This window comes from Palaemon carinicauda, unplaced genomic scaffold, assembly GCF_036898095.1.
Source record: "Palaemon carinicauda isolate YSFRI2023 unplaced genomic scaffold, ASM3689809v2 scaffold80, whole genome shotgun sequence".
Classification (NCBI taxonomy): Eukaryota; Metazoa; Arthropoda; class Malacostraca; order Decapoda; family Palaemonidae; genus Palaemon; species Palaemon carinicauda.
In genome coordinates, this window is record NW_027172094.1 from 321978 (window position 1) to 346896 (window position 24919).

General features: G+C 43.7%; 1 protein-coding gene across 1 annotated transcript in view; it reads left to right on the forward strand.

Annotated features, from left to right (window-relative positions):
- ABCB7 (ATP binding cassette subfamily B member 7) overlaps window positions 1-24919 on the forward strand; it is a gene marked incomplete at its 3' end in the record, with an annotated part of 154638 nt that overhangs the window by 105106 nt on the left and 24613 nt on the right. Inside the window, exon 4 of the mRNA XM_068369682.1 lies at window positions 21351-21619. Within this exon, the coding sequence (XP_068225783.1) occupies window positions 21351-21619 (269 nt within the window). The remainder of the gene's footprint in view (window positions 1-21350; window positions 21620-24919) is intronic.

Consider the following 24919-nt stretch of genomic DNA (forward strand, 5'->3'; position numbering starts at 1 on the left):
TAACCTGTTTTATAGTTTAGTAATGTACGTACTGTATGCATTAAGTTAAAGGGAAGGTTTTAAAAGTCTACATGTTGTAACCTATCATATTTTTTTTGTTTAAAATTTACATTTACGTACGTAAAACAATCTCTCTCTCTCTCTCTCTCTCTCTCTCTCTCTCTCTCTCTCTCTCTCTCTCTCTCTCTCTCTCTCTCTCTCTCTCTCTCTCTCTCTCTCTCAAATTGTTTTCCTGCTTTGCTACGTACAAGTACTGTATAATTTATATTTGTAAGGTAACATATTTTGTAAATGCTTTTACTGTAAATACTGTATGTACTGTATCATTATTTATCACTATCATCATGCGCGTTAAATGCCTTGTTTGTTCTGAGCGTGGTTGTTTACTGAGCGTACACGCTGTCGTTTCAGGCGGCGTCATAAAGAAAAAGATTTCATTTGGAAGTCCTAAGAAAAATACGTAAACTAAAACATTGGTAATAAAAAAATCAACATACAGTACTGTATAATCAATATAATCGATGCAAAAACTAACCTATACGTACATATATGTGTACACTAAATGAGTTTGTTTCTTCATTATGATCAGAGATGAACGTAAACAAAACATTGGTTGCCATTTTTTATCGTGCTTTTTAGGTGTTTAGGAAACACATGATATAAAATCGCCTTTAATATTTGTGCCTGTTTTAGTTTAGGGTGCTGTAGTACATGCATTAAGTGTTCTGTACATTAAAGGGTGGTTTGTTAACAGTACTACGTACAAGGGAAGGTTTTAAAAGTCCGAATATACATGTTAAATAAATAGGTAAATATGCTGTCACTACTTCGCGGATTTTCACCTATCGCGCCCGCGTCTGGAACCTATCTACCGCGATAAACGAGGGTTCACTGTATTACAAATATTATTTACCGTATCTATATAAAATCATACAGTACATACGTAGCAAAGCAGGAAAACAATTTACGAGAGAGAGAGAGAGAGAGAGAGAGAGAGAGAGAGAGAGAGAGAGAGAGAGAGAGAGAGAGAGAGAGAGAGAGAGAGAGAGAGTTTTACGTACGTAAATGTAAATTTTAAACAAAAAAATATGATAGGTTACAACATGTATATTCAGACTTTTAAAACCTTCCCTTTAACTTAATGCATACTAAACTAAAACAGGCACAAATATTAAAATGTTAGAATATTAAAGTAAAAAAAAAAGATTGTTACTGTACTCACCACGAAAGAAGTTGAAGAAAAACTTGAATGATGATGGCGATGAATTTGCTGCACAGTAGAAATGATGATGATGAAGCTGATGATGTCTTCTACTGTGCAGCCAATAATAGTATTTTACGTCTCTTCAGACGGAGGTGTCTTTTCCTGGGACACCTCTTCAACTTCTTCCTGGGACACTTCTTCAATTTCTTCCGAAGGCGTAGTAGCAGGAGGAACTGGCTCTTTTTTGCGCGGCTGGAAGAACATTGTGATCGGAAGTTGCTGCCGCTGCTTCTTTTTTCGATCCAAGAGCATCCTGTAGGGAGTCATGTCGGCATCGATTTTGTTGCAGAATTGCATAGACCGAACCATATCCTCGTCCCACTCTTGCGACATTTCTTTCAACTCCTTCGCATGGTTGCAGAACTTGGCAAGCCGTTCTAATGTTAAGCCCGTTTCTTCGACATTTTCTTGGGTCTCTTCCTGCGTTTCACTGTCTTCTTCACTGGCCGATTTCGTCAGGTCTTCTAGGTCTGCGTCAGTTAGCGGCTGGGAATGGCAGTCCAACAACTCGTCGACGTCTTCAGTCGTCATGTCGCCAAACCCGTCACCTCCAATTATCGCAGCCAACTGCACAGATTTGCGTATTGCAGAGTGTTGAATTTCAGACGGTGTAAATCCCTTGTCGTCGTAAACAATCTGGGGCCACAACTTCTTCCAGCTCACATTAACGGTTGCAGGTTTCATTTCTTGCAGTGCCTTCTGAATGTTCTGCAGGCACGTGGCTATTGTGTACTTCCGCCAGTACGCCTTCAAATTGAAATTTTCATCTTCATCTTCTTGGGCAGCATCCACACACGCAACGAGGTCCGCCAAGGTATTCTTCGTGTAGAGGGCCTTGAACGCCCTGATAACCCCCTGGTCCATCGGTTGAATTAATGACGTGGTGTTGGGTGGTAGGAACTCAACCTGAATGCCCTCATGCGACAGGTCAGTTGCGTGTCCACCAGCGTTATCCATAAGGAGAAGGATCTTAAATGGCAAGCCCTTCTCTACGAGATATTTGCTGACTTGCGGGATAAAACACTGGTGGAACCAGTTGGAGGTCAGCATCTTCGTAATCCATGCTTTTTGATTATGCATCCAGTACACGGGAAGGAGATTCTTATTTTTATTTTTCAAAGCGCGAGGATTTTTCGACTTGTAAATAAGCCCCGGCTTTAGCAAAAATCCAGCAGTATTGCCACACATCACGAGGGTTATGCGATCTTTGAACACTTTAAAGCCAGAGGCTTTGGCTTCTTCTTTAAACAGGAAAGTTCGCGACGGCATTCTCTTCCAAAACAAGCCGGTCTCATCCATATTAAACACTTGTTCCGGCTTGTATCCACCTTCAGCGATAATGTTCTTGAACGTCTCGTTCGCGTAAGTTTCAGCAGCGGCAGTGTCAGCGGAAGCAGCCTCGCCATGCAGGGAAATGCTTTTCAGGGCGAAGCGTTTCTGAAACTTCGCGAACCATCCTTTGCTGGCGGAAAAACGTTGTTTCTGACGCTGGGAATCAGTGGATGTCCCTGGTTGAGGTTCATCTACATCATCTTCTTCTTCAGCATGGTCGCCATCGTCGTCTTGAGGTTCCTTTGGCGCAAAATTCTCATACAAGCTCAAAGCCTTGGTTCGGATGGTGTTCGTATCCAGGGCTATGTTCTTCTTCCGGCAGTCGGCAATCCACACGGCTAAAGCACCTTCTATGCGTACGATCGTTTTATTACGCGTGGTAACGACTCGCTTCGCTGATCTGCTAAAGGTGATGGTAGCCGTCTTTCTAATGTTCGCCTCGTCCTTCTTGATGTAGCGAACGGTGGATTCGTTCACTCCAAAATGGTGGGCTGCGGCCGCGTAACTTCTGCCTTCTTTTAACATATCGAGAAGCGTCACCTTCTCAGCAATCGTCATCATTTTCGGTGGCGTTCAGGCTCACTACCAGCCTTAGCAGAAGCAGAACGCTTGGGAACCATTGTACAGTAGGGGTTAAACAGAAAGTTCAACAAAAAGTTCAACTTAAAACAGTCACGCACAGCACAGATTAAAGTTCACAATAACGTAGCAGCATCTACACGGCGAGAGAGCGGCAAACGAAGTTGCCGCGAAAAGATGCTGGAGGTTGGAGAAGCGGTCAAAACACCAATCACAGGCTAGATTACAAAACTTGGGTTCTGATTCGTCATCTATCAGCGCTTGAACCAATCACAATCCGTCTTATATGCTACGTAGTAGTTACCAATTCAAATACAAGGTACCCTACGTATACAGTACAGCTTTACGTACGCTATTTTACTCTTGTTTTGTTGTAGGATATGTCTCTCTCTCTCTCTCTCTCTCATCACTGTTTTTGTTTCTTGTCCTATTGTGTGTTTTATTGGATATCTCTCTCTCTCTCTCTCTCTCTCTCTCTCTCTCTCTCTCTCTCTCTCTCTCTCCACTGTTTTTGTTTCATTTCTCATTCTATGTGTGTCAATCTCTCTCTCTCTCTCTCTCTCTCTCTCTCTCTCTCTCTCTCTCTCTCTCTCTCTCTCTCTCTCTCTCTCTCTCTCTCGTACGCTTATTCGAGATGTGATTTTTGCAACAAAGAATATTATTGGATGCAGTACTACGTACGTATACATACAAAAGATTCATGGAAAAGAAGCACATCCATTACATTTGTAGTACAGTAGTACCCATCAGCAGCCTTACACCATTCTAATACGGTATGACTGCATCTGATTTGCGTTTCATGTTCGATTTAATTTTACTACGTACTGTATACTGAATTATCGTATGATCACATTCTCTTTTCGTGTTTTATTTCTTTCTGTAGTGAATTATATGTCATATGTAATGCAATGAACCATCAGTAAGAGCAGATATTACTAATTACAGTTTGTTCCAACACGAATACTTACCTCGAACTACTTTCTTAGGAGTTACCTGTAATCTCCTCTCTATCGACCAGAGTTTTGTGTAGGGTACCCTGAATCCCGTTTTCTATGGAGGCCTACCCCGGCATTAAAGAATGTGCCCCGAGGGTAGGCTTTGCGCTAGGTCGATGTCCGCTTGGGTCGATATCGCCAGTAAGTTCTCTGGTCGCGACGTGTCACCACGTCGCTCTCGTTCTCTATCGATCCTTTGTGTGTGTTGTGTGTGTCCCACGTGTTTCCCGCGTGGTAACTTGTGTTCCTGTGTACTTATCCCTGGTGTTCCTGTGTGTTCACCTTCCACCCTTGTGCTTCCCCAGTGTATTCCTTGATTCCCTGCGTTCCTGTGTCTTGCGTTTGTGCATTATGGAGCAAATCCGCCGTTGTCCTAGGCCTAGAGCCGGTAAAATGTGTGGAGCGTTCCTCTCCAAGCCTGAAGTGGACCCTCACTCCCTTTGCTCCTCCTGTAGGGGCAAGGTTTGTTCGTCATCGGATACGTGCCCCGAGTGTGTAGGTTGGAGTGATATCCAGTGGGTGCGTTACGGAACAAAGAAGAGAAAATCGTCGAAACGTTCACCCAGGAAGGCTAGTGTTACATCGCCGCTACCGTCGCCCAGTGAACGGTCCGACGGGGCTTCTGTTTCGCTGTCCCCTACCCAGAGTAGGGGCCGAGGTAAGTCCATCGTGGGGAAAGAACCGAGCGAGCTTCCCCAAGAATCTAGTGAATGTGCAGTGGGGGTTGCGGGTCCTTCTCGGGCTAGTGAAGAGCCCAGCAGTGCGTCTGGAGACTCGGCCCTTGTGCTCGGGGGGCACATGTCCTCCGATGACCCCTTGTGGGGTAGTAACGTTGTGTCTGTGTCTTCGCCCCCTTCGTGGGCCTGTGTTTCAGGGTCTTTGGCAGGCGGCGACATCCAGGGTAAGTTAGGTTCTGCAGGGAGTGATGCCTTCGGGTGGAAACTTCCTAAGAAACCAGGTAGGTCCCCTATACGAATGGAAGAGGGCCTGGATTCCTGGTTTCCTGGCGTTAGGCATCAAACCTCTTTCCCAACCCCGCTCACGGAAGTTCCCGAAGAATTCCTACAACCTTCTACCTCGGGCACGCAACGAGTCACGAAGTCCCCCGCGGTCCCCGCTCCCGCCCGCCGTACGGTAAGTGCAGTGTCGTCAGGCTCTTCGGAGGAGTATTACTCGTCGGGTGAAGAAGCCAGGAGGAAGCATCGCCGTCGGAGGGAGCGGTCCAGGAGCAGGCGTTCCCGTTCAAGATCGCGCTCCAGATACAGCAGGAAACGCTACCGCTCTCCAAGACGAAAATACAGAAGGAGTAGGTCACCGGATGGCGATTGGGTCTTCGTACCCCGTGAAGCAGAGATACGTTGTTCCCCGGACCGCCGGTCCAAGGAGTTCTCGCCAAGGAGACCTCCCTCCAAGCACGGTTTTGACCCTCGCAGGCAAGTTCGCGAGAAGGACTCTACAGGCAGGCATAAGACCGCGAAGCCTCCGGTTCACCCCGCCCCACGGGAGGAACCGCGCTTCCTTACGGGCGTCCTGGCCGAACCAGCCCAGCTGGTGCGGCCCTCGGGTCGGAAGGAATGGTTCCCGCTGTCGGGTCAGCCCACGGGATCCGCGTCCTCGTCCCCCAGAGGCCTTGAGCGGACGCTAGTCCTCGCTGGGTCGACGAGGCCTGCGCTAACCCCCGCCCCTGGTGCGGAAGCCTCCCCCGAAGAAGTCCAGTACCTCGGCAGGGCAGCGCCCCTTGCATCAAGAATAAGTCGTCCGGTGGGTGTGCCCGGTGACCCGGCTCCCCGGGCTCAAGCCGAGGCCTCGGCTGACGGTAGGGAGGGTTCCCCGACGGAGGACTCGGCCTATAGAAGGGTGATTGGCCTTATCAGGAGGCATCATAAAATTGAAGAACCAGCAGCTACCGACGAGGACTACTGGAGGTCCAGCCTTATACGGTTAATGCAGGCCCCTACCCAGCCTAAGACCTCTCTGACTCTCCCTCTAGCCCGGGATCTTGTCCTAGGGCAAGAATACGTAGACAAAGTGGTGGCTAGTAATGCCGAAGCCCCCAAAACTCAGAGTTCTTCAAAATTACTCCAGGGGCTCAAGATTCAGGGCAAGGTCTATGTACCAGAAGGGCGTCGACCAGGTCCCTGCAAAGTAGAACCTTCCCTTGACATCCTGGGTCAGGGCGTCTCGGAGGACAGAGCCTCTTCGGCCCCAGTTTGTTTTTCTCCATCGGAGGCCGCCATGATGGAAGAAATGTCGAGGGACCTGGTGCACGTCCCCTCTTGGCTGGACTGGTGGGCTTCCACCTTAGTAGGGGTGCAAGCCACGTTTAACCCCACGGACCCGGAACAGCAGAACCTCCTGAGGGAACTTATTACCTCCGGGGGCAAGACCCTAAAGTTCCTGACGTACCAGTCGCTCGCCCTGACAGCGAATTGGGTACTCCGCAAGAGGGACACCATCCTGGCTAAGGTGTCCCGAAAGGTCCCAGACAGGGAGGCGCGGGCCATGAGGAGCCTTCCCTTGTGGGGTGACTCCTTGTTCCCCTTTAAAGACTTAGAAACCATTATGGAGAAGGTGTCTAAGAGGAAAGATTTAAGCACCCTCAGGCCTACGCCTACAAGAGGTCAGTCTCAGACAGTGCCGCGACGGCTCAGGCCTCCCCTAGCATGACGAGGAGAGAAGCTCCTTCTTCCTCCTGGTCCTCAGCACCTCAGCCCCCCCGTAGGGGGGCCCCAGCATCTTCAGCCTCCTTTAGGACAGGTTATTCTGCCTCCAGGAGAGGCCGTTCAGGCCGCTCCTCCAGGAGGAGATAGAGTGAGAGGCCCCCTATCCCTGCCCAAGCCTCAGGTTGGGGGATGCCTCAGACTATTTTGGCAGGCATGGAAGGCTCACCGAGCGGAGCCCTGGACAGTGTCCGTACTGAAGGAGGGCTACAGGTTACCGTTCTTAGCAGAACCACCCCCTCTAATCCCGGCCAGCCAGGCGGAGTGGCTGGTCCCCAAGGACCCGTTGAAGAAGACAGCCCTTCAAGAGGAAGTGTCCTCCATGTTGGAGAAGGGCGCCATGGAAGAAATTCTACACCCAGGCCCGGGTTTCTACAGTCGCCTGTTCCTGGTAGAAAAGGCGACGGGGGCGTGGAGGCCGGTTATAGATCTGTCGGCTCTCAACAAGTTCATAAAGAAGACAGACTTCAAAATGGACACTCCGAAGTCAGTCCTACTGTCCTTGAGGGAGAAAGATTACATGATGACCATAGACCTCAAGGACGCCTACTTCCAAATTCCGGTCCACCCCTCGAGTCGAAAGTTTCTCTGGGTGAAATGGGGTTCCCAGATCCTGCAATTCAAGACCCTTTGCTGCGGATTGTCAACAACGCCCCAGGTGTTCACGAGAGTCTTCACGACTGTCTCAGTGTGGGTTCACGAACGAGGCATTCGCCTCATCCGATACCTGGACGACTGGTTGCTTCTTTCCTCCTCGAAGGATCTCTTGAAGGAGCAAGGGATGAAACTCCTCCAGTTTTGCAAGGATCTGGGCATCGTGATCAACCCGGAAAAATCAAACCTATCCCCCTCCACCAGAATGACCTACTTGGGGATGACTCTAGATACCATTCTGGGAAAAGCCTTCCCTTCAGAAGACAGAATAAACAATCTCATGGAAATCATTCGCCCATTCCTATCGGGGCACCCCAGGAGAGCAAAGGACTGGCAAAGACTTATAGGGCATCTGGTGTCGTTGGAGAAACTGGTTCCCCAGGGGAGAATCAGACTCAGAGCCGTACAATGGAACCTGAAGAACCTCTGGTGCCAACTGGACTTGCAAGAAGTACTAATCCCAGTTCTACCAAACACGAGGCCCTCCCTGGAATGGTGGCATTGCCGGTCGAACTCACTCAAGGGGATGCTCTTCGCGAACGACCCCCCCGAGTTACTACTGTTCACAGACGCCTCCAACCAGGGATGAGGAGCCCATCTCCTCGACGAGACAGCGCGAGAAACCTGGATGGACGGGGAAAAGGAACTCCACATCAATGTCCTAGAGTTGAAGGCAGTCCAGAAGGCTTGCCTACACTTCGCAGATCTACTAAGGGGAAACACCGTGGCGTTGATGTGCGACAACGCCACGGTAGTAGCATACATAAAGAAGCAAGGAGGTTTGAAGTCAAGGGAGTTGTGCGATCTCACCATAAAGATTCTAGATTGGGCAGAAGCGAACCAGGTTGTGTTATTAGCAAGGTTCATTCCCGGGAAGAAGAACGTGCTGGCCGACGGTCTCAGCAGAGTGGTGGACCAAATAGTAGGGACAGAATGGTCCCTCCTCCCAGAAGTAGCCAAGCTCATCATCCAACGTTGGGGTTCCCCGGTGATGGACCTCTTTGCAACCAAACTGAACGCCCAACTCCCCGTATATTGTTCTCCTGTACCAGATCCGAAGGCAGCCTTGGAGGACGCCTTTCAGCACAGGTGGGACAACCTAGACGTGTACGCTTTTCCCCCCTTCACGTTGATAAGACAAGTGCTCAACAGAGTGTGGACGGCCCGAAACTTGAAGATGACTTTGGTAGCGCCCTGGTGGCCGGAGAGAGAGTGGTTCGCAGACCTAAAAGACCTGGCGAGTCAACCTCCGTGGCCTCTACCCGACAGGTCAGACCTTCTACACCAACCACATTTTCTCAGACTTCACGACAACCCACAGTCTCTACGTCTTCATGCCTGGAGACTATCGAGCTACTGCTAAGAGAATGTCGCTATACCTGAGAAGGTCTTCGGCTGCGGTCTACCAAGCTAAGTGGGCCTCCTTCACGAAGTGGTGCACTTCGAGGCACATAAAGCCCCTCAATGCCTCTGTCCCAGACATAGCAGATTTTCTGGTATATCTCAGAGACAAAATGGGAATGTCAATCCCAGCCATAAAAGGGGTACTGCCTTGGGCCAAGTCTTCCTCCTGAAGGGCATCGACCTGGGGTCCTCTAGGCACATCGCGATGCTTGTCAAGAGCTTCGAGCAGTCCTGCCCCCCACAAGCAGGTAGGGTGCCCCAGTGGGACTTAGCTAAGGTCCTGAAGATGTTGAGTGGCCCCCCCTTTGAACCTTTGAAAGATATCGTGGACAGGGATCTCACTCTCAAGGCAGTCTTCTTGCTGGCTTTGGCGTCCGCTAAGAGAGTAGGGGATATCCATGGGCTGTCTTATGACGTCTCTCATTCGAAGGGGTGGAAAGAAGTATCTTTCAAGTTCGTTCCTTCTTTTTCGGCGAAGACCCAGAACCCAGCTGTCTGGGATCCTAAATTCGAAGGTTTCTCCATACCAGCCATTCCTAAGACGGGTAATGCTGAGGATTTAAAATTATGCCCTGTCCGTGCCATTAGAAAATACCTTGAAAGAACGGCTCATCTCCGGCCAGGCATCAAGAGCCTCTTCGTCTCCACGGGTGTTACTAAGAAACAAGTATCCAAGAACACCATTTCCTTCTGGTTGAGACAAGTTATTGCCAGGGCCTACAAGGAAGAAGGTCTGGCCGTGCCAGGCGTCCCCAGACCTCATGACATCAGAGGTCTGAGCACGTCCTTAGCCTTTGAGAAAAACATGGCAGTAGGTTAGATCCTTCGGGCAGGTACTTGGACTAACCAGTCTACTTTTACTGCCCATTACCTCAAGGACTACTCGAGGAAGTCCTTAGACGGGTTCTCCATTGGAACAGTCATCTCCGCTCTCCAAGTGGTTTAATGGTAAAAGCCCCGGGCTCAATCGCGGATAGCAACCGGGAGACACAGGTTCGTTTCCTTTCATCCTACCCAGTTGTTCCCTATCCTCATCGGAGATTACCAGCTTGTACCATTGGATAACACGTTCTTCACAACTACGTTACTGGATGCAACATCAGAAGAAGTTTTTCAAAGGGTGAGTACTTAGACACTAACGTGAGCTCTTTGTGTAGTTACCCTCTCGTCCGTTTTCTAGTATGTCCCATTATACCTAGGCCTCTTGGCATCCGCTTACTGGGTCTGTAGGTCAGAATAGCACTCCCGCCTCCTAAAGTGTAAGTCTCCTAAGAAAGTAGTTCGAGGTAAGTATTCGTGTTGGAACAAATAAAAAATTTTAAGTAATTTTTATTTTTCCTAACATACTTACCGAGAACTACTTTCGGGTAATGGCCCTCCCTTCCTTCCCCGAGTGCCCCTCTGCCCTTGCAAGTATTGTGCTACATCAATAGAACTTACTGGCGATATCGACCCAAGCGGACATCGACCTAGCGCAAAGCCTACCCTCGGGGCACATTCTTTAATGCCGGGGTAGGCCTCCATAGAAAACGGGATTCAGGGTACCCTACACAAAACTCTGGTCGGTAGAGCGGAGATTACAGGTAACTCCTAAGAAAGTAGTTCTCGGTAAGTATGTTAGGAAAAATAAAAATTACTTAAAATTTTTTATATTAATGGAATTACAGGTAACGAAATATCGTATTTGGGGTCTTCATATATTGGGGTATTTTCGAAATTTCCGGAAAATCCGCGATATGTTTATATATATGGGTTATGAAAAAAATCCGCGAAGTGGTGAATCCGCGATGGTCGAACCGCGAAGTAGCGAGGGCTCACTGTAATTTAAAAGTCAAGGAGAGAGATATTTCCCCTATCATGTAATTAGAGAGATTTAGAGATCCATTGACTATGTCATTAAAGAGACTCATTCATTCACTTTGAAGAAGATTTCTGCTCATGTTCTGTGAAAATTAACTTAGACAATAAATCCTCTTTACGATGTAAAGGTCGTCTAATTTCCCGCCTTCCATCATTTATTTAATTGCCACAACTTAGTGACAAAAACACCCCATCAGAGAGAACTAATTTGAAATCAAAACTTCCTAGTGCAATTAAGGATAGGGAAAATGATTCCGATCAGGTCTACGTTAAAACTCAAACAATAGAAAATACGACAAGGCGGAAAAAGCAAATTTACGTTAAAATCGGGCAGCCTAGAATTTCACTACAGTCCAGCTGTACATAAATTACGTCAAACTTTATTCAGAACATAATACATTCCTCATAACATGTTCAAATTGTTCAATAACTAAATTCTCTTCAAGCAATTTCCAAAAAGAAAGAAAAGATCTTTTATTACTTTCCTAAGGTATTTAAAGAACAAATTATTCTATCTGTTTTACTCACAAAAGCTGAAGTAATGAATAACAAAAATACATACTGTACATAACTGCAATTTGCATAGTTAGGTAAAGAAACACATTCAGCATGAGCCTAACTCCCTTAAAAAAATAGTTGGTAGCAATTGACTCTGTAAACTATTAAAGTTAAGAATATCGTAACTGCAATTCTAATTGTTGGCTAAAAAAACTAATTCTCTCTTACCTAGTTTTCCACAAAATTATTTCACAAAACTCACATTATCAGATATACAAGTTATTTCTCACATAATCATTTCAACCTCTCTAATTTTTTTATTTCATTCTACAATCATTCAGCTCTCTCTCTCTCTCTCTCTCTCTCTCTCTCTCTCTCTCTCTCTCTCTCTCTCTCTCTCTCTCTCTCTCTCTCTCTCTCTCTCTCTCTCTCTCTCTCTCTCTTTTTTTCTTGTTCTTCTTCACTGTTAGTGTTAGAGATGTCTATTAATTTTTTCTGAGAGAGAGAGAGAGAGAGAGAGAGAGAGAGAGAGAGAGAGAGAGAGAGAGAGAGATTAAACAAAAATGTGTTTAGAGTACATATGATTTTTAACAGCGTCTCTTTTCCCTTTATCCCTATCAACAAAAGGCGTTCTATCTCTTCCAGGGTATTGCTGCGATGTCTTGTAATAATGGTGATCCCCTTCGATGGTTTATCTGCTTTATTGGCTGCTTTCTGCTTGATGATCGTCGAGATCGTAGGCCTATTCCGGCCATATTGTTTAGCCATATCACTCACATGCACATTGCTCTCATGTTTTTCTATAATTTCTTGCTTCAATTCTAATGAAAGAATTGCCTTCTTCCTTTTCTCAACACTACCTGTACTGAAACTTAGCTTCTTAGGCACCATGATTATAGGTAAAATCAAAAAGGAAATGTGAGAAAAGGAAGAAAATAAGCACTGTTAATAACAGACCAAACTGAGGACAACCACACGATACACTCAAGAACAGAGAACAGAGCACTCGACGCTCAATGGCGTCCCTCTTACGTGCTGCCATCTACCGGCGTAAACAAGATCTAGATCGGATGTTGGAGCATTACTTCGGGTGTCGAGACAGAAATTTGGTCGAATTTTACTTCTTATGTTGGAAAATTTGTATGTTAGGACAATCGTATGTAGAGGTTCCACTGTATAGAGTTATTGTGTCCTCTTACCCCTTGGCAAGGTGGGATTGGGTAATGTCTGTGGTTGGTTCAAAGATTCCAACATATCTGAGAATTCTTACCTAGACTAGTCACACTGCTGGTATCACACAATCACACAGATATTTAAATGATTAAAATTATCATTATTTTTGTAATTATTAAAGTTATTATTATAAAAACAGAAGGATGTCCTAGAGGGCGCGCGTGGTAGGTGTCGGTGGGGTAGTTCAACTATGTTCTCTAGGGCCTGTCACAGCCCTCCCCATTGAAGAAGGGATTATCTAAATGGAAGACAGCCTGTGAATAGTGGTCTTCGCACGCCTTTGTTAAATACACGACACCTACAAGGTGTTCGCGCAGGGTTGTAACCTCTGCATTCCATGCTTTTATCTTTCTCTAGTATATTTGGAAGATTTATATTAGGAAAGGTACAAAGAAGGACCTTTCACCGGCCATCACAGGCCTCTTCCCAGAAATAGATTTTTCCTTCGTCAAAATCCCTTTACATATTGTTATTGAAATTCTTGCTATTTGAATCTTAACTTTCTCCATGCACTAGATTGCTTAGGCCGCTAAAGCATGCTATTGCACAGATTTTAGCGAGGTGTTAGGGCTTTCTCCCTTATACGTGCATATCACGAATGGGGGAAAGAACTCTTAAGTTAGAGCATTTTAGAAATTTATTTACTGATAAATAAAACCATCCAAAATAAACTAACACCGTGGTCAGAGAAAGGTTGCATAAGGGGTGTTTTTCCCATAAAACAAATTATTTTCATTAGTGAAACTATTTGAAATATGAAATATAGATGTTCTCCTAGCCAGAAATGCAGTAGTATTAGTTTACAAAACTGATAGCGGAGGTCGTCAATCATGCCCCCTAAGTTACTTACTGGATTAGATCAGTACCTTGGCTTCTTTGAAGATGTTCTTTTGACTAGCCCTTGTTTGGTTCTGGTTGATGATAGTCCTTAGGGTGGGGTAATACTCAAAAGTAAAAGGAGTTCTCGGCTTTGCAAGTCGTTCTCATCATTTTAATGGAATTAGAGGAAAGACAAGAGGCCTCTTCCAGCTTCACATTGCCTCGGAACAAGTTGTCTTGTAAGTTTTTCTGGCATTTATTTCTTATCGCAAAGTGCATTTATAGGACTTTCCCTATGGTTTGTCACTACAGTATCCATCATCCAGACAGGGTGGGAATTAGCAAATTGAATGTTAGGTAAGACATTGAAGTAAATATAGTTTTTCAATATTTAACTTAGCCGGTGATTATAATAGCTGCAACTCTGTTGCTCGACAGAAAACTCTAAGGTAAAATACTCTGTTGCTCGACAGAAAACTCTAAGGTAAAATTCGCCAGCGATCGCTACACAGGTTGCGGGTGTGCCCAACAGCGCCATCTGTCGTCCAGATACCCAGTACTCAATGTAAACAAAGAACTCAATTTTCTCTCTGTCGTGCTCCCGACAAGACGTGCTTATTCGCTGTTGCTAAACTGGATTTGTTTTCACAACTAATTGGTGAAGTACACTATTCTAGTTTTGAGCTTTCGCTATGCAGGTGTTTTATCTTCATCTTAAATCTTGAACTCATTTTGGATAGATTTAATTATGGTGACAAAGAGAGTATGGACTTTCTTTCACTTTTAAATGGCCGACCCTTCCCTTAGCGGAAGTGTGTTTAGGCTTTTAGTAATTATATCACGTTGTAGATTTTCCTCTATATAATTTATATCTCTCCGCCTTTATTAGGCCTCTTCGATTAACTTTCCATTTATTATAAACATATAAAAATAATTTTAATGTTTTGTTTATATAGACCTTTCCTGAGAGTAGGCGGTCCTAACTTGGAAACCGAAGTTAATCAACGTTGAGCCCTTTATATCGTAATTAGCTTTTAAAGTGCTAAGGATATAAAACTTTTTAAATGTAATATTTTATGAAAGAATTTCTTTGATAGTCTTCGTACTGTTTTCAAAGATGAACTAACGTTTAGTTTATTTATGCTACGCAGTTGTTGACGTTCAGGACGTTCAACATGCTCTCTATCGTTACGATAGAGAGAGAGTGTATCACGGTTTCACTTTGCAGTAAGAGTAAATCGATTCTGACGTTTTGTTCATTCTTTCTTAGCTTAAATGTTTTAAATTCTATTTTAAAGGAACTTTTTATTTGAAAAACCTTTCAGTTTTTTCCTTTAGTCAAATAACATGTTTTTTTGACGAAATATAATTGGGCTCTTCTCTTAGGTGTGAAATCAAGAGAGAAAGAGAGAGAGAGATAGAGACGGAGGGAGAGAGAGGAGAGAAAACATTCCGTTCAAGCGGGTAACGTTGTTCTCGTGTTACTCTCGTCCCTAGTCGCTGTACGGGGAGGAAGGATAAAACGTTTTAGTTTTTTATTCTCGTCCCCAGGCTATGTGCGGTGAGAGATTGAAAACGTAGTTATATGAACTAGTGTTTAGTCTCTTTCCCAGCCACTGATTTTTTTATCTTTAAATATGTTTTCTGTTTTTTGCTGGTATTAATGAGCTTGCATTATACGACTGATTTCGCAATTACTACCTTTTAATGAAGGGTAGAATTGCGTGTTTCAGGTAGAAATCAGTAAAAGTTTCGATTTCAGTGAAATAAGTGCAAAACAGAAAATCGAAGTGATAAAGTGATATGCGCAAAGTGTTACAGTGTTGCGTCCGAGGGTTCGTCTGTTCGTGCCTGTCGTTCACCTAGTCCGGGACCTCTTACATGCTCCCAAGCCCAGGGGAGAAGTAATGTCAAACGACTTATGGGTTCGAGAGGCCTTGACCAACGAACAGACGTTTTCCCTCTATGGTATCGGGTGTATCTTACCAAGATCTCCCCTACCATAAGACGAGAGAGACGTTGTTTCTCCTCGTCATCCGAAGGCTTTTCGCATAAGAAACCTGTCACAAGGTTTCGAAGCCCTTAAGCGAAAGTCAGTCCTTTCAAGACAGGTCCAGCGTCCTGGTTACAACCATTAGGACAGCTCTGACCCTATGCAGTCATCGGATAACTGCTCGCCGCCTAACAAAAGCGTAACACAGACTCCGAGAGTCTTTTTTTGTAGGCAAAGTGTTGCGGTCACAGACGGTACCCTCGTCTCTTACCACAACCATTTCCGTTGATCCTTAATGGGTTGTATGGCAAGACATGCAGTATATGCTTGCCTCCCTTATGGAAGACTATTCTGCCGATTAGTCCGTTGAGTCTAGCCGTTTATCTCATCGATATCCTGGCTTTCAGCCAACCTAACGTTCCTTTGTGCTTACTGTTGACGTTGGCGTAGCTTAGTCACGTCAGTCAGGTTGTTTAGAACCACACTCGATGCGGTCTCGTGTGGTTTTTCAGCCGCATTTGGACGTTAGGCCACTTGCTGAGGCTCCTGTTGACGTTCAAGACGTTCACTAACCATTGGAGTTGACTTGTTTTGACGCTGTGCGTCAACCTCCGCATTCTAGAGTTGTTTTGACTGCTCAGTCTAGGCAGTCAAAGCAGTCTCGAGTGGACGCTGTGCGTCCTCACGCACCTGTTGTGGTTGACAGTTCAGTTGTTGACAGTTCACAGACTGTCAAGCAGTTACATGACGTTGCGTTCTGGTCCGCTACTAATGCACCAGTGAGTGTGGACTCTGCTTGTAAAGCATTGCCACCACGGTAGGTCTCTCCCTTGCTTGAGACTCAGCTTTTATCGGACAAGGTTCCTGTAGATGAGGAAGTTGCTGTTCCCCCTCCTACTGATATTCCCTTGAGGACTCTGTCAGATGGAGAGGAGCCTAAAGCTGCTTAGCCTCCTATTGACTTTAATTAAATCATGATGATTTTTTTAAGGATCTTTGTCCGGATCTTTTTGTAACTGCAGCTCCTCGTTCGCCTAAACGTCAGAGCTTACACTAGGCCTAGCTACTTCGAAGCCGTTGTTTTTAAGCTAGTGCTCTCTCGCTCTCCTAGAGAGCTTTACGTTGGCTAGGCGACTGGTTTTTCACCAGGAGGAGTTTGGGGGATACAGCCTTTGCTTTCCCTTCTTTTAAACTGGTTTATAGAGCGAGAGTCTGATATGACACGAGAGAAGTTCTCGGCTTGGGAGTTCATGCCTCTGCCCAGATAGACTTCTCAATTCTCGTAGACTCTCCCTGGCGCCTGGCCAGGAGACGCTCCAAGTTTTTTACAGGTCAACTTCACAGCTGTTTTCGAGCCTTTGAAGTTTTGCTGTACAATTATGTCACGCATAACAAGGCTTTCAGGGATGGTAAACGGTACCGCCTCAGTCGCTAACCCCGTCTGTTGCCACACCTGCTCCCGTAGACCCTAAATGGGCTTTGCTGCAAGACATGCAGTCCAAGCTTGCGTCCTTGATAGAGGACTTTAATGCAGAGAAGGTTGCTACCGAACCTTCTGGCCAACAACCTTCCAACCGGTCGGTTGTGCGCCCTGTTGACGCTGAGGTAACCTACTCGCGTCTGCCAGTTGAGGTGGTTCCTCCACCGATGCGACCCAGTGTGGGTTGCCAGCCGCACGTTGACGTTAAGCGACGCTCGGAGGTGGTTGTTGACGTTCAGGACGTTCAACAACCAGCAGAGGTGACTTGTTTTGACGCAGTGCGTCAACCTCAGCAACCCGGTAGGGTGTTGACTGCACAACCCAGACGGTCTAGACAGTCTTGGGTTGACGCTGTGCTTCCTCGCGCAACCATGGTTGTTGACAGTTCACAGACTGTGCAGCAGTTCCATGATATTGCGTCCGGCTCCGTCACGCATCCACCAGTGCGACCGGACTCAGCGAGCCAGACGTTGCCCACTCCGTTGCCGTTTCCTCATCAGTTTTCGGATGAGGAACCCTCTGATGAGGACGTTGCTGAACAACAAGACGATCAGCCCCCAGAATAGATCAAGCCCTGCTATCCATCCAGAAGATGCTGAAGAAGGAACGCTGCTCAGTCAAGCTGTGGATGAGTCTGGTAGGGACGCTGTCATCCGTGGAACAATTTGTGTCACTAGGAAGACTACACCTCCGTCCCCTTCAATACCATCTAGCTTTTCACTGGAAAAAGGACAAGACGCTAGAAGCGGTCTCGATCCCGGTTTCCGAAAAGATAAAGTCTTGTCTGACTTGGTGGAAGGACAATATCAACCTAAGAGAGGGTCTTCCCCTGGCTGTTCAGACTCCCAACCACGTTCTCTTCTCGGACGCTTCGGACGTGGGCTGGGGCGCGACACTAGACGGTCGGGAATGCTCAGGACTGTGGAACTCGAGTCAGAGGAGCATGCATATCAACTGCAAGGAGCTGTTGGCAGTACATCTGGCCTTGAAAAGCTTCAAGTCTCTCCTTCGAGGCAAAGTGGTGGAAGTTAACTCGGACATCACCACGGCCTTGGCGTACATCTCCAAACAAGGAGGTACCCACTCACTGACGTTGTACGAGATCACAAGGGACCTGCTCATCTGGTCAAAAGGTCAAGACATCTCCCTAGTAACGAGGTTCATCCAAGGCGACTTGAACGTCATAGCAGATTGTCTGAGTCGGAAAGGGCAAGTAATTCCAACCGAATGGACCCTCCACAAGGATGTGTGCAAGAGACTTTGGGCCACTTGGGGTAAAACCATCCATAGATCTCTTTGCAACCTCGCTGACCAAGAGGCTTCCAATCTATTGCTCTCCAGTCCCGGACCCAGCAGCAATACATATAGATTCTTTCCTCCTAGATTGGTCACATCTGGATCTCTACGCATTCCCACCGTTCAAGATTGTCAACAAGGTACTGCAGAAGTTCGCCTCTCACGAAGGGACAAGGTTGACGTTAGTTGCTTCCCTCTGGCCCGCGAGAGAATGGTTCACCGAGATACTTCGATGGTTAGAAGACGTTCCCAGTAGTCTTCCTCTAAGGGTAGACCTTCTACGTCAGCCTCACGTATAGAAGGTACTCCAAAGCCTCCACGCTCTTCGTCTGACTGCCTTCAGACTATCGAAAGACTCTCGAGAGCTAGAGGCTTTTCGAAGGAAGCAGCCAGTGCGATTGCTAGAGCAAGGAGAGCTTCTTCCATTAGAGTCTACCAATCGAAGTGGGAAGTCTTCCGAGTCTGGTGCAAGTCAGTTTCTGTATCCTCGACCAGTACCTCTGTAGCTCAAATAGCTGTTTTTCTCTTATACCTGAGAAAAGGACGATCCCTTTCAGCTCCCACTATCAAGGGCTACAGGAGCATGTTGGCATCGGTCTTCCGGCATAGAGGCTTAGATCTTTCCAAACATAAAGATCTGCAAGACCTCCTTAAGTCTTTTGAGACCACCAAGGAGCGTCGTTTGGCTACCCCTGGATGGAATTTAGACGTGGTACTAAGATTCTTTATATCAGACAGGTTGGAGCCGTTGCAATCAGCCTCCCTGAAAGATCTCACTCTTAAGACTCTTTTCCTGGTATGCTTAGCCTCGGCTAAAAGAGTCAGTGAGATTCATGCCTTCAGCAAGAACAGGATTTTCGTCAGAAAAAGCCACTTGTTCGCTACAACTTGGTTTTCTAGCCAAAAATGAGCTGCCTTCTCGGCCTTGGCCTAAATCTTTCGATATCCCCAGCTTATCGGAGATCGTAGGCAATGAACTAGAAAGAGTCTTATGCCCTGTTAGAGCTCTTAAGTTCTATTTAAAGCGTACTAAACCTTTACAAGGCCAATCTGAAGCTTTATGGTGTTCAGTTAAGAAACCATCCTTGCCTTTGTCAAAGAATGCTTGGTCAGACTTTATCAGATTGTTAATACGAGAAGCTCATTCACATCTGAGTGAGGAAGACCGAACTTTGCTTAAGGTGAAGACGCACGAAGTTAGAGCTGTAACAACTTCCGTGGCCTTTAAGCAAAATATATCTCTGCAAAGTATAATGGACGCAACCTATTGGAGAAGCAAGTCAGTGTTCGCGTCATTTTACTTGAAAGATGTCCAGTCTCTTTACAAGAACTGCTACACACTGGGACCATTCGTAGCAGCGAGTGCAGTAGTGGGTGAGGGCTCAACCACTACAATTCTCTAATTCCATAACCTTTTTAATCTTTCTCTTGAAATGTTTTTATTGTTGTTTTTGGGTTGTCCGGAAGGCTAAGAAGCCTTTCGCATCCTGGTTGATTTGGCGGGTGGTCAAAGTCATTTCTTGAGAAGCGCCTAGATTAGGGGTTTTGATGAGGTCCTGTTGTATGGGTTGCAACCCTTGATACTTCAGATCCTAGGGGTCGATCAGCATCCTAAGAGGATCGCGAGGCTCCGTAAGGAAGACGTACTTAAAAAGGCAGAGTAATTGTTCAAGTCGACTTCCTTACCAGGTACCTATTTATTTTGTTTTTGTTATTTTGATAACTTCTAAAATGAAATAAAAATTCTTAGCTCATAATAATGTAAACATATTTTGCTGGTCTCTACCCACCCCCCTGGGTGTGAATCAGCTATTATAATCACCGGCTAAGTTAAATATTGAAAAATGTTATTTTTATAATAAAATAAAGTTTTGAATATACTTACCCGGTGATTATAAATTAAAGGACCCTCCCTTCCTCCCCAATAGAGACGCAGTGGGACGAGGAGAAAATTGAGTTCTTTGTTTACATTGAGTACTGGGTATCTGGACGACAGATGGCGCTGTTGGGCACACCCGCAACCTGTGTAGCGATCGCTGGCGAATTTTACCTTAGAGTTTTCTGTCGAGCAACAGAGTTGCAGCTATTATAATCACCGGGTAAGTATATTCAAAAATTTATTTTATTATAAAAATAACATTTTTGGAATAAAGATGATTATATATATACTTATCAAACATTTATTAAATCCTATCTTTCTTCTAGATAGGATAAATGAGAACCTCCAGTCTCTAGTAGCCATTTAGTGTAGCAATAGTTTGTCTACCAAACTTTATAACACAATCAATGTTGGGTAAATATTGAAATAGTAAGTTTTCATAAAAAGATTTTATAACTGTAATGCTGCATGGTATGTAATTCTTGTAATCAAAGGCTATAAGAGTACTTTAAATTTTATTTGGTTTATTTAACCCTTTTACGTTTCACAAAACTCATCCCTTTACCCCCATGGACGTACCAGGATGTCCTTGCAAAAAAATGCTATTTAAATTTTTTTTCATATTTTTGATAATTTTTTGAGAAACTTCAGGCATTTTCCAAGAGAATGAGACCAACCTGACCTCTCTATGACAAAAATTAAGGCTGTTAGAGCAATTTAGAAAAAATATACCGCAAAATATGCTTGAAAAACAATAACCCCTGCGGGTTAAGGGTTGGAAATTACCAAATAGCCTGCGGGTAAAAGGGTTAACAGGCTTAATCCCATGTGGCCCAGATAGAAGCTTTCTAACAGTCCAGTGAATTGTTACCAAACCCTTTTTTGGATCAGAAAAGCAAAACATAACGTGATAGTATCCTAATAGGAAAGCTTGTGCGTATGTACCCTTGGTACTACAGGTACCAGACAAAGGAAAGCAGTGACTGTATATCAGTACTGTAGATGCAAGTGTGAATTAATCAGATCATATTATCACAAGATATGAAAATTTAGGCTGTGAGGAACGTATAGAGTAGAGGTCTCCTTTTTTGTTTTTGTTTCATTTGTTGATGTCGGCTACCCCCCAAAATTGGGGGAAGTGCCTTGCTATATGTATGTATGTATGAAAATTTATCATAAGAGTGAATGGTTTTATATGCATTTGAGTGAAAATGATGGAATATAACAATCCTTAGCAAAGATTCTTTCAAGTAGTGTGAGGGACAAAAATTAATTTTTATAATTTATCAGAAAAGCGTAGTGATGTACAAAATTCTTATGATTTACTCCAAAGCTTTTCAACAGATGGTATGGCACGTATTGGGGCTGCTGGATTCAACGAACTTCGCAATGCTGTTTTTGCCAAAGTTGCTCAAAATTCAATAAGGAAAATAGCCAAGAATGTATTTCTTCATCTTCACTGTTTAGATCTCAACTTTCACTTGAATAAGCAAACAGGTGGCCTCTCTAAAGCCATAGATAGAGGCAGTAGAGGAATAAATTTTGTGATGTCAGCATTGGTTTTTAATGTCGTCCCAACAATATTTGAAGTTTCTCTAGTATCAGGGATTTTGGTAAGTAGTGGTTTTCCATTTTTATCGTAAAGTATGAGATATTCAGCTCTACTTTAGAGCTAGCCTTAGTGTTCAGGAAAGACAAAATTTTTAAATATCATCACCCTCATAAACTAACTGCCTAAGTCATTTTCTCCACTTGTTGGGAAATGAAAAAAACCTCATTTCCTAATTCTTTATATCATTGTATTGAGCTTCAATTAACAAATTCTAATTTACAAATTCTTCTGTTAAGAATTTGTGAATTGAAACTCAAGACAATGATATAAAGAAGTAGGAAATGAGAAGGTTTTTTTTTTGAGTTCCCAACAAGTGGAGAAAATGACTTAGGCAATTAGTTTATGAGGGTGACGATATATTCCCTGAAATGCATGTATTAATGAATAAAATAATTTGATATAATTTACTTTAAAGTATTATGATAACACATTACAGATCCCTTTGATAAGTTACAAAATGTAACTGCAACTTCTTGAGAGTCATCATATATTTTGTGCATGATGATATTACCGTACTTATTACTTCTCCAATCGAATATTATACTCAAGACTTTACACCTGAACATCCATTTGCATGCATACTTTGTTCTGCATTTGTAGGGTCTGCTTGTATGAATATAACCAATAAAAAAGTTATAACCTTTGAAAATGAGAAATTTGTAAAATAATTTAACATTCAGGTCAATCGTCGATAATTTAGCAATGGATAATCTAACACCTCATTTAATCTTGGGATAATTTTAGGAACCAATTGAAATTGAATAATTCCAATAACATTTTATTCCTACGTGGATACAAGCTTCTGAGTCATTTCTATGGGGTAACTACTAGTCATGTTTCCTAGGACCAGTCAATCAAAAATTTGGTTCATTGCTTCATGTTTCGTTCTTGGGTAAACTCGACGCAAGGAGCAAGAGGATACTTGCTCACAGCGTCTCTCCGCAACATTGCTAGTTGTGAAGTGATGAGGTTGTGCTCTCATTCATCTACAAAAGAGCCTTTTACATTCATCTCGCCTAACCTTTTAGTGTTTACTTCTCTGGACCTCTGTTTTTTCTTATTTCACTGTCACTTGAGTGACAATTCATTATGAGTGAGTGCTTATTTCTATTAAATCTCGGTTTTTACGTTTTTGCCCAGTACAGGATAGCGACTATTGTGGCATCCTTATGAGCTGGGCAGACATAGACTTGCATTCTCTTTGTCCCTCTTGCCTAGACAATAGATGTTCAAGGGAATCTCCATGTAAATACTTTAGGGAGTAGACTCCCTCCCAATGGGAGAGGTGTTTTTATCATTGTACGAAAAGCAGGAGTTAGAGACAAATCTCATTCTAGGTGGCGAGAACCTCCCTTTAGTTTTGCATGTTGAGATTTCCCTGAAATTATCTACAACTGACACGCACATCCAGAAGTGTTGATGGAACACAGCGAGACCTTGAGCCAGCAGTGGTCAAAGATTTTTATCCTTGAGCCCGGTCCCAGAACATCAACTATGTTTATGGAAGATCAACAGGTGTGTTCAAAAAGACGATACCATTGGCGGGACTCTGGAGCTGAGAAAGCTTTCCCCTAAGTTATGAGGCAACCGTGTTGGAAGAGGAAAGTTAGCAATTCCCAACACGTTCTCACGAACTAAGTTTGCCTTATAACTGTTGGGCCCCTAAGTTTAGTTCTCCTTTACAGAGTCTTAAGAGATTTTTAGAGGCTTATGGTAAGGTTGGTCGACCACATCAGCTGCATCCACACCCCAAAACTTACCCTCTCCTTCCTTCCCTAGAGTGGAGAAGTTGAGTAGGATATTCGCCGAAATTACCGCATTTCAGAATTCATACAAGACCATCATTCAGCCTGACAAAGCTCGACCATCTCAGGGCGTGATGACGTTATCGCGTGCGCCAACTTTTCTGCGTAACGAATTTTCTTTATGCGCAAGACAAGCTTAAAACTCATCCCAGGATATTCCCCATTAGGACAGATCATATGCTAGTTTGTTCCGTAACTGGAATACAAACCAATGCTAGTTATTTGGGCATTACTTTCCATGAAGCTGAAAGGATGAGCCTTTAGAATTTAGCAAGGGTTAACCACCCCTCCCACTAGTTAGCGGGGTGCTGGGAGGGTAGTAGTTACCCCTCTCACTCACACACCTGTAATTGTACTACACTTTGCTTTTGGCTTGGGTGGAGAACAGTTTTTAATGCTCTTCCTCCTCACTTTTTTGGACTGCCATTATTAATCTGTTTTGCTTTTTTTTTCAGTGTGTGTGTGTGTGTGTGTTAGTATTATTGGCATGTATTCCACAAATGTTATAATGCGTAAAATGTCACTGGCACTGTACTGTACTAGGATAATGCTCAGTATCTCAAGATAGTATAAAAATATTACATCATAAATGAAAGCAAGCTTTACAGTAATGATAACAACAAGGATAGACACAGAACTATATACAAAAAGCTAATGATAATCTATATATCATATTGTAGAAAATGTCTGATAAAACTGCTGATGCATCATGCAAGGCAAAGTACCCTCCAGTACAGTGAACCCTCGCTACTTCGCGGTTCGACCATCGCGGATTCACCACTTCGCGGATTTTTTCCATAACCCATATATATACAATAATATATATATATATGTATGTATATATATATATATATATATATATATATATATATATATATATATATATATATATATATATATATATATGTATGCATGTATTTATATATATATGTATATATATAGGTATGTATATGTGTATACATATAAATATACATATATATATATATATATATATATATATATATATATATATATATATATATATATATATATATATATATATATATATATATATATATATATATATATATACATATATATATACACACACATATATATATATATATATATATATATATATATATATATATATATATATATATATATATATATATATATATATATATATATATATATATATATATCTAAAGTAGGAAGATGTGATGTAGTTCTAAGGGAAAAGTATGGGAAATATGTCTGGGTAATAAGCAAAGCTCTACCTCCAGTTTGTTTCTTCATTATGATCAGAGATAAACGTAAACAAAACATTGGTTGCCATCTTTTATCGTGCTTTTTAGCGTGTTTAGGAAATGCATGATATAAAATCGCCTTTAATATTTGTGCCTGTTTTAGTTTAGGGTACTGTAGTACATGCATTAAGTGTTCTGTACATTAAAGGGTAGTTTGTTAACAGTACTACGTACAAGGGAAGGTTTTAAAAGTCTGAATATACATGT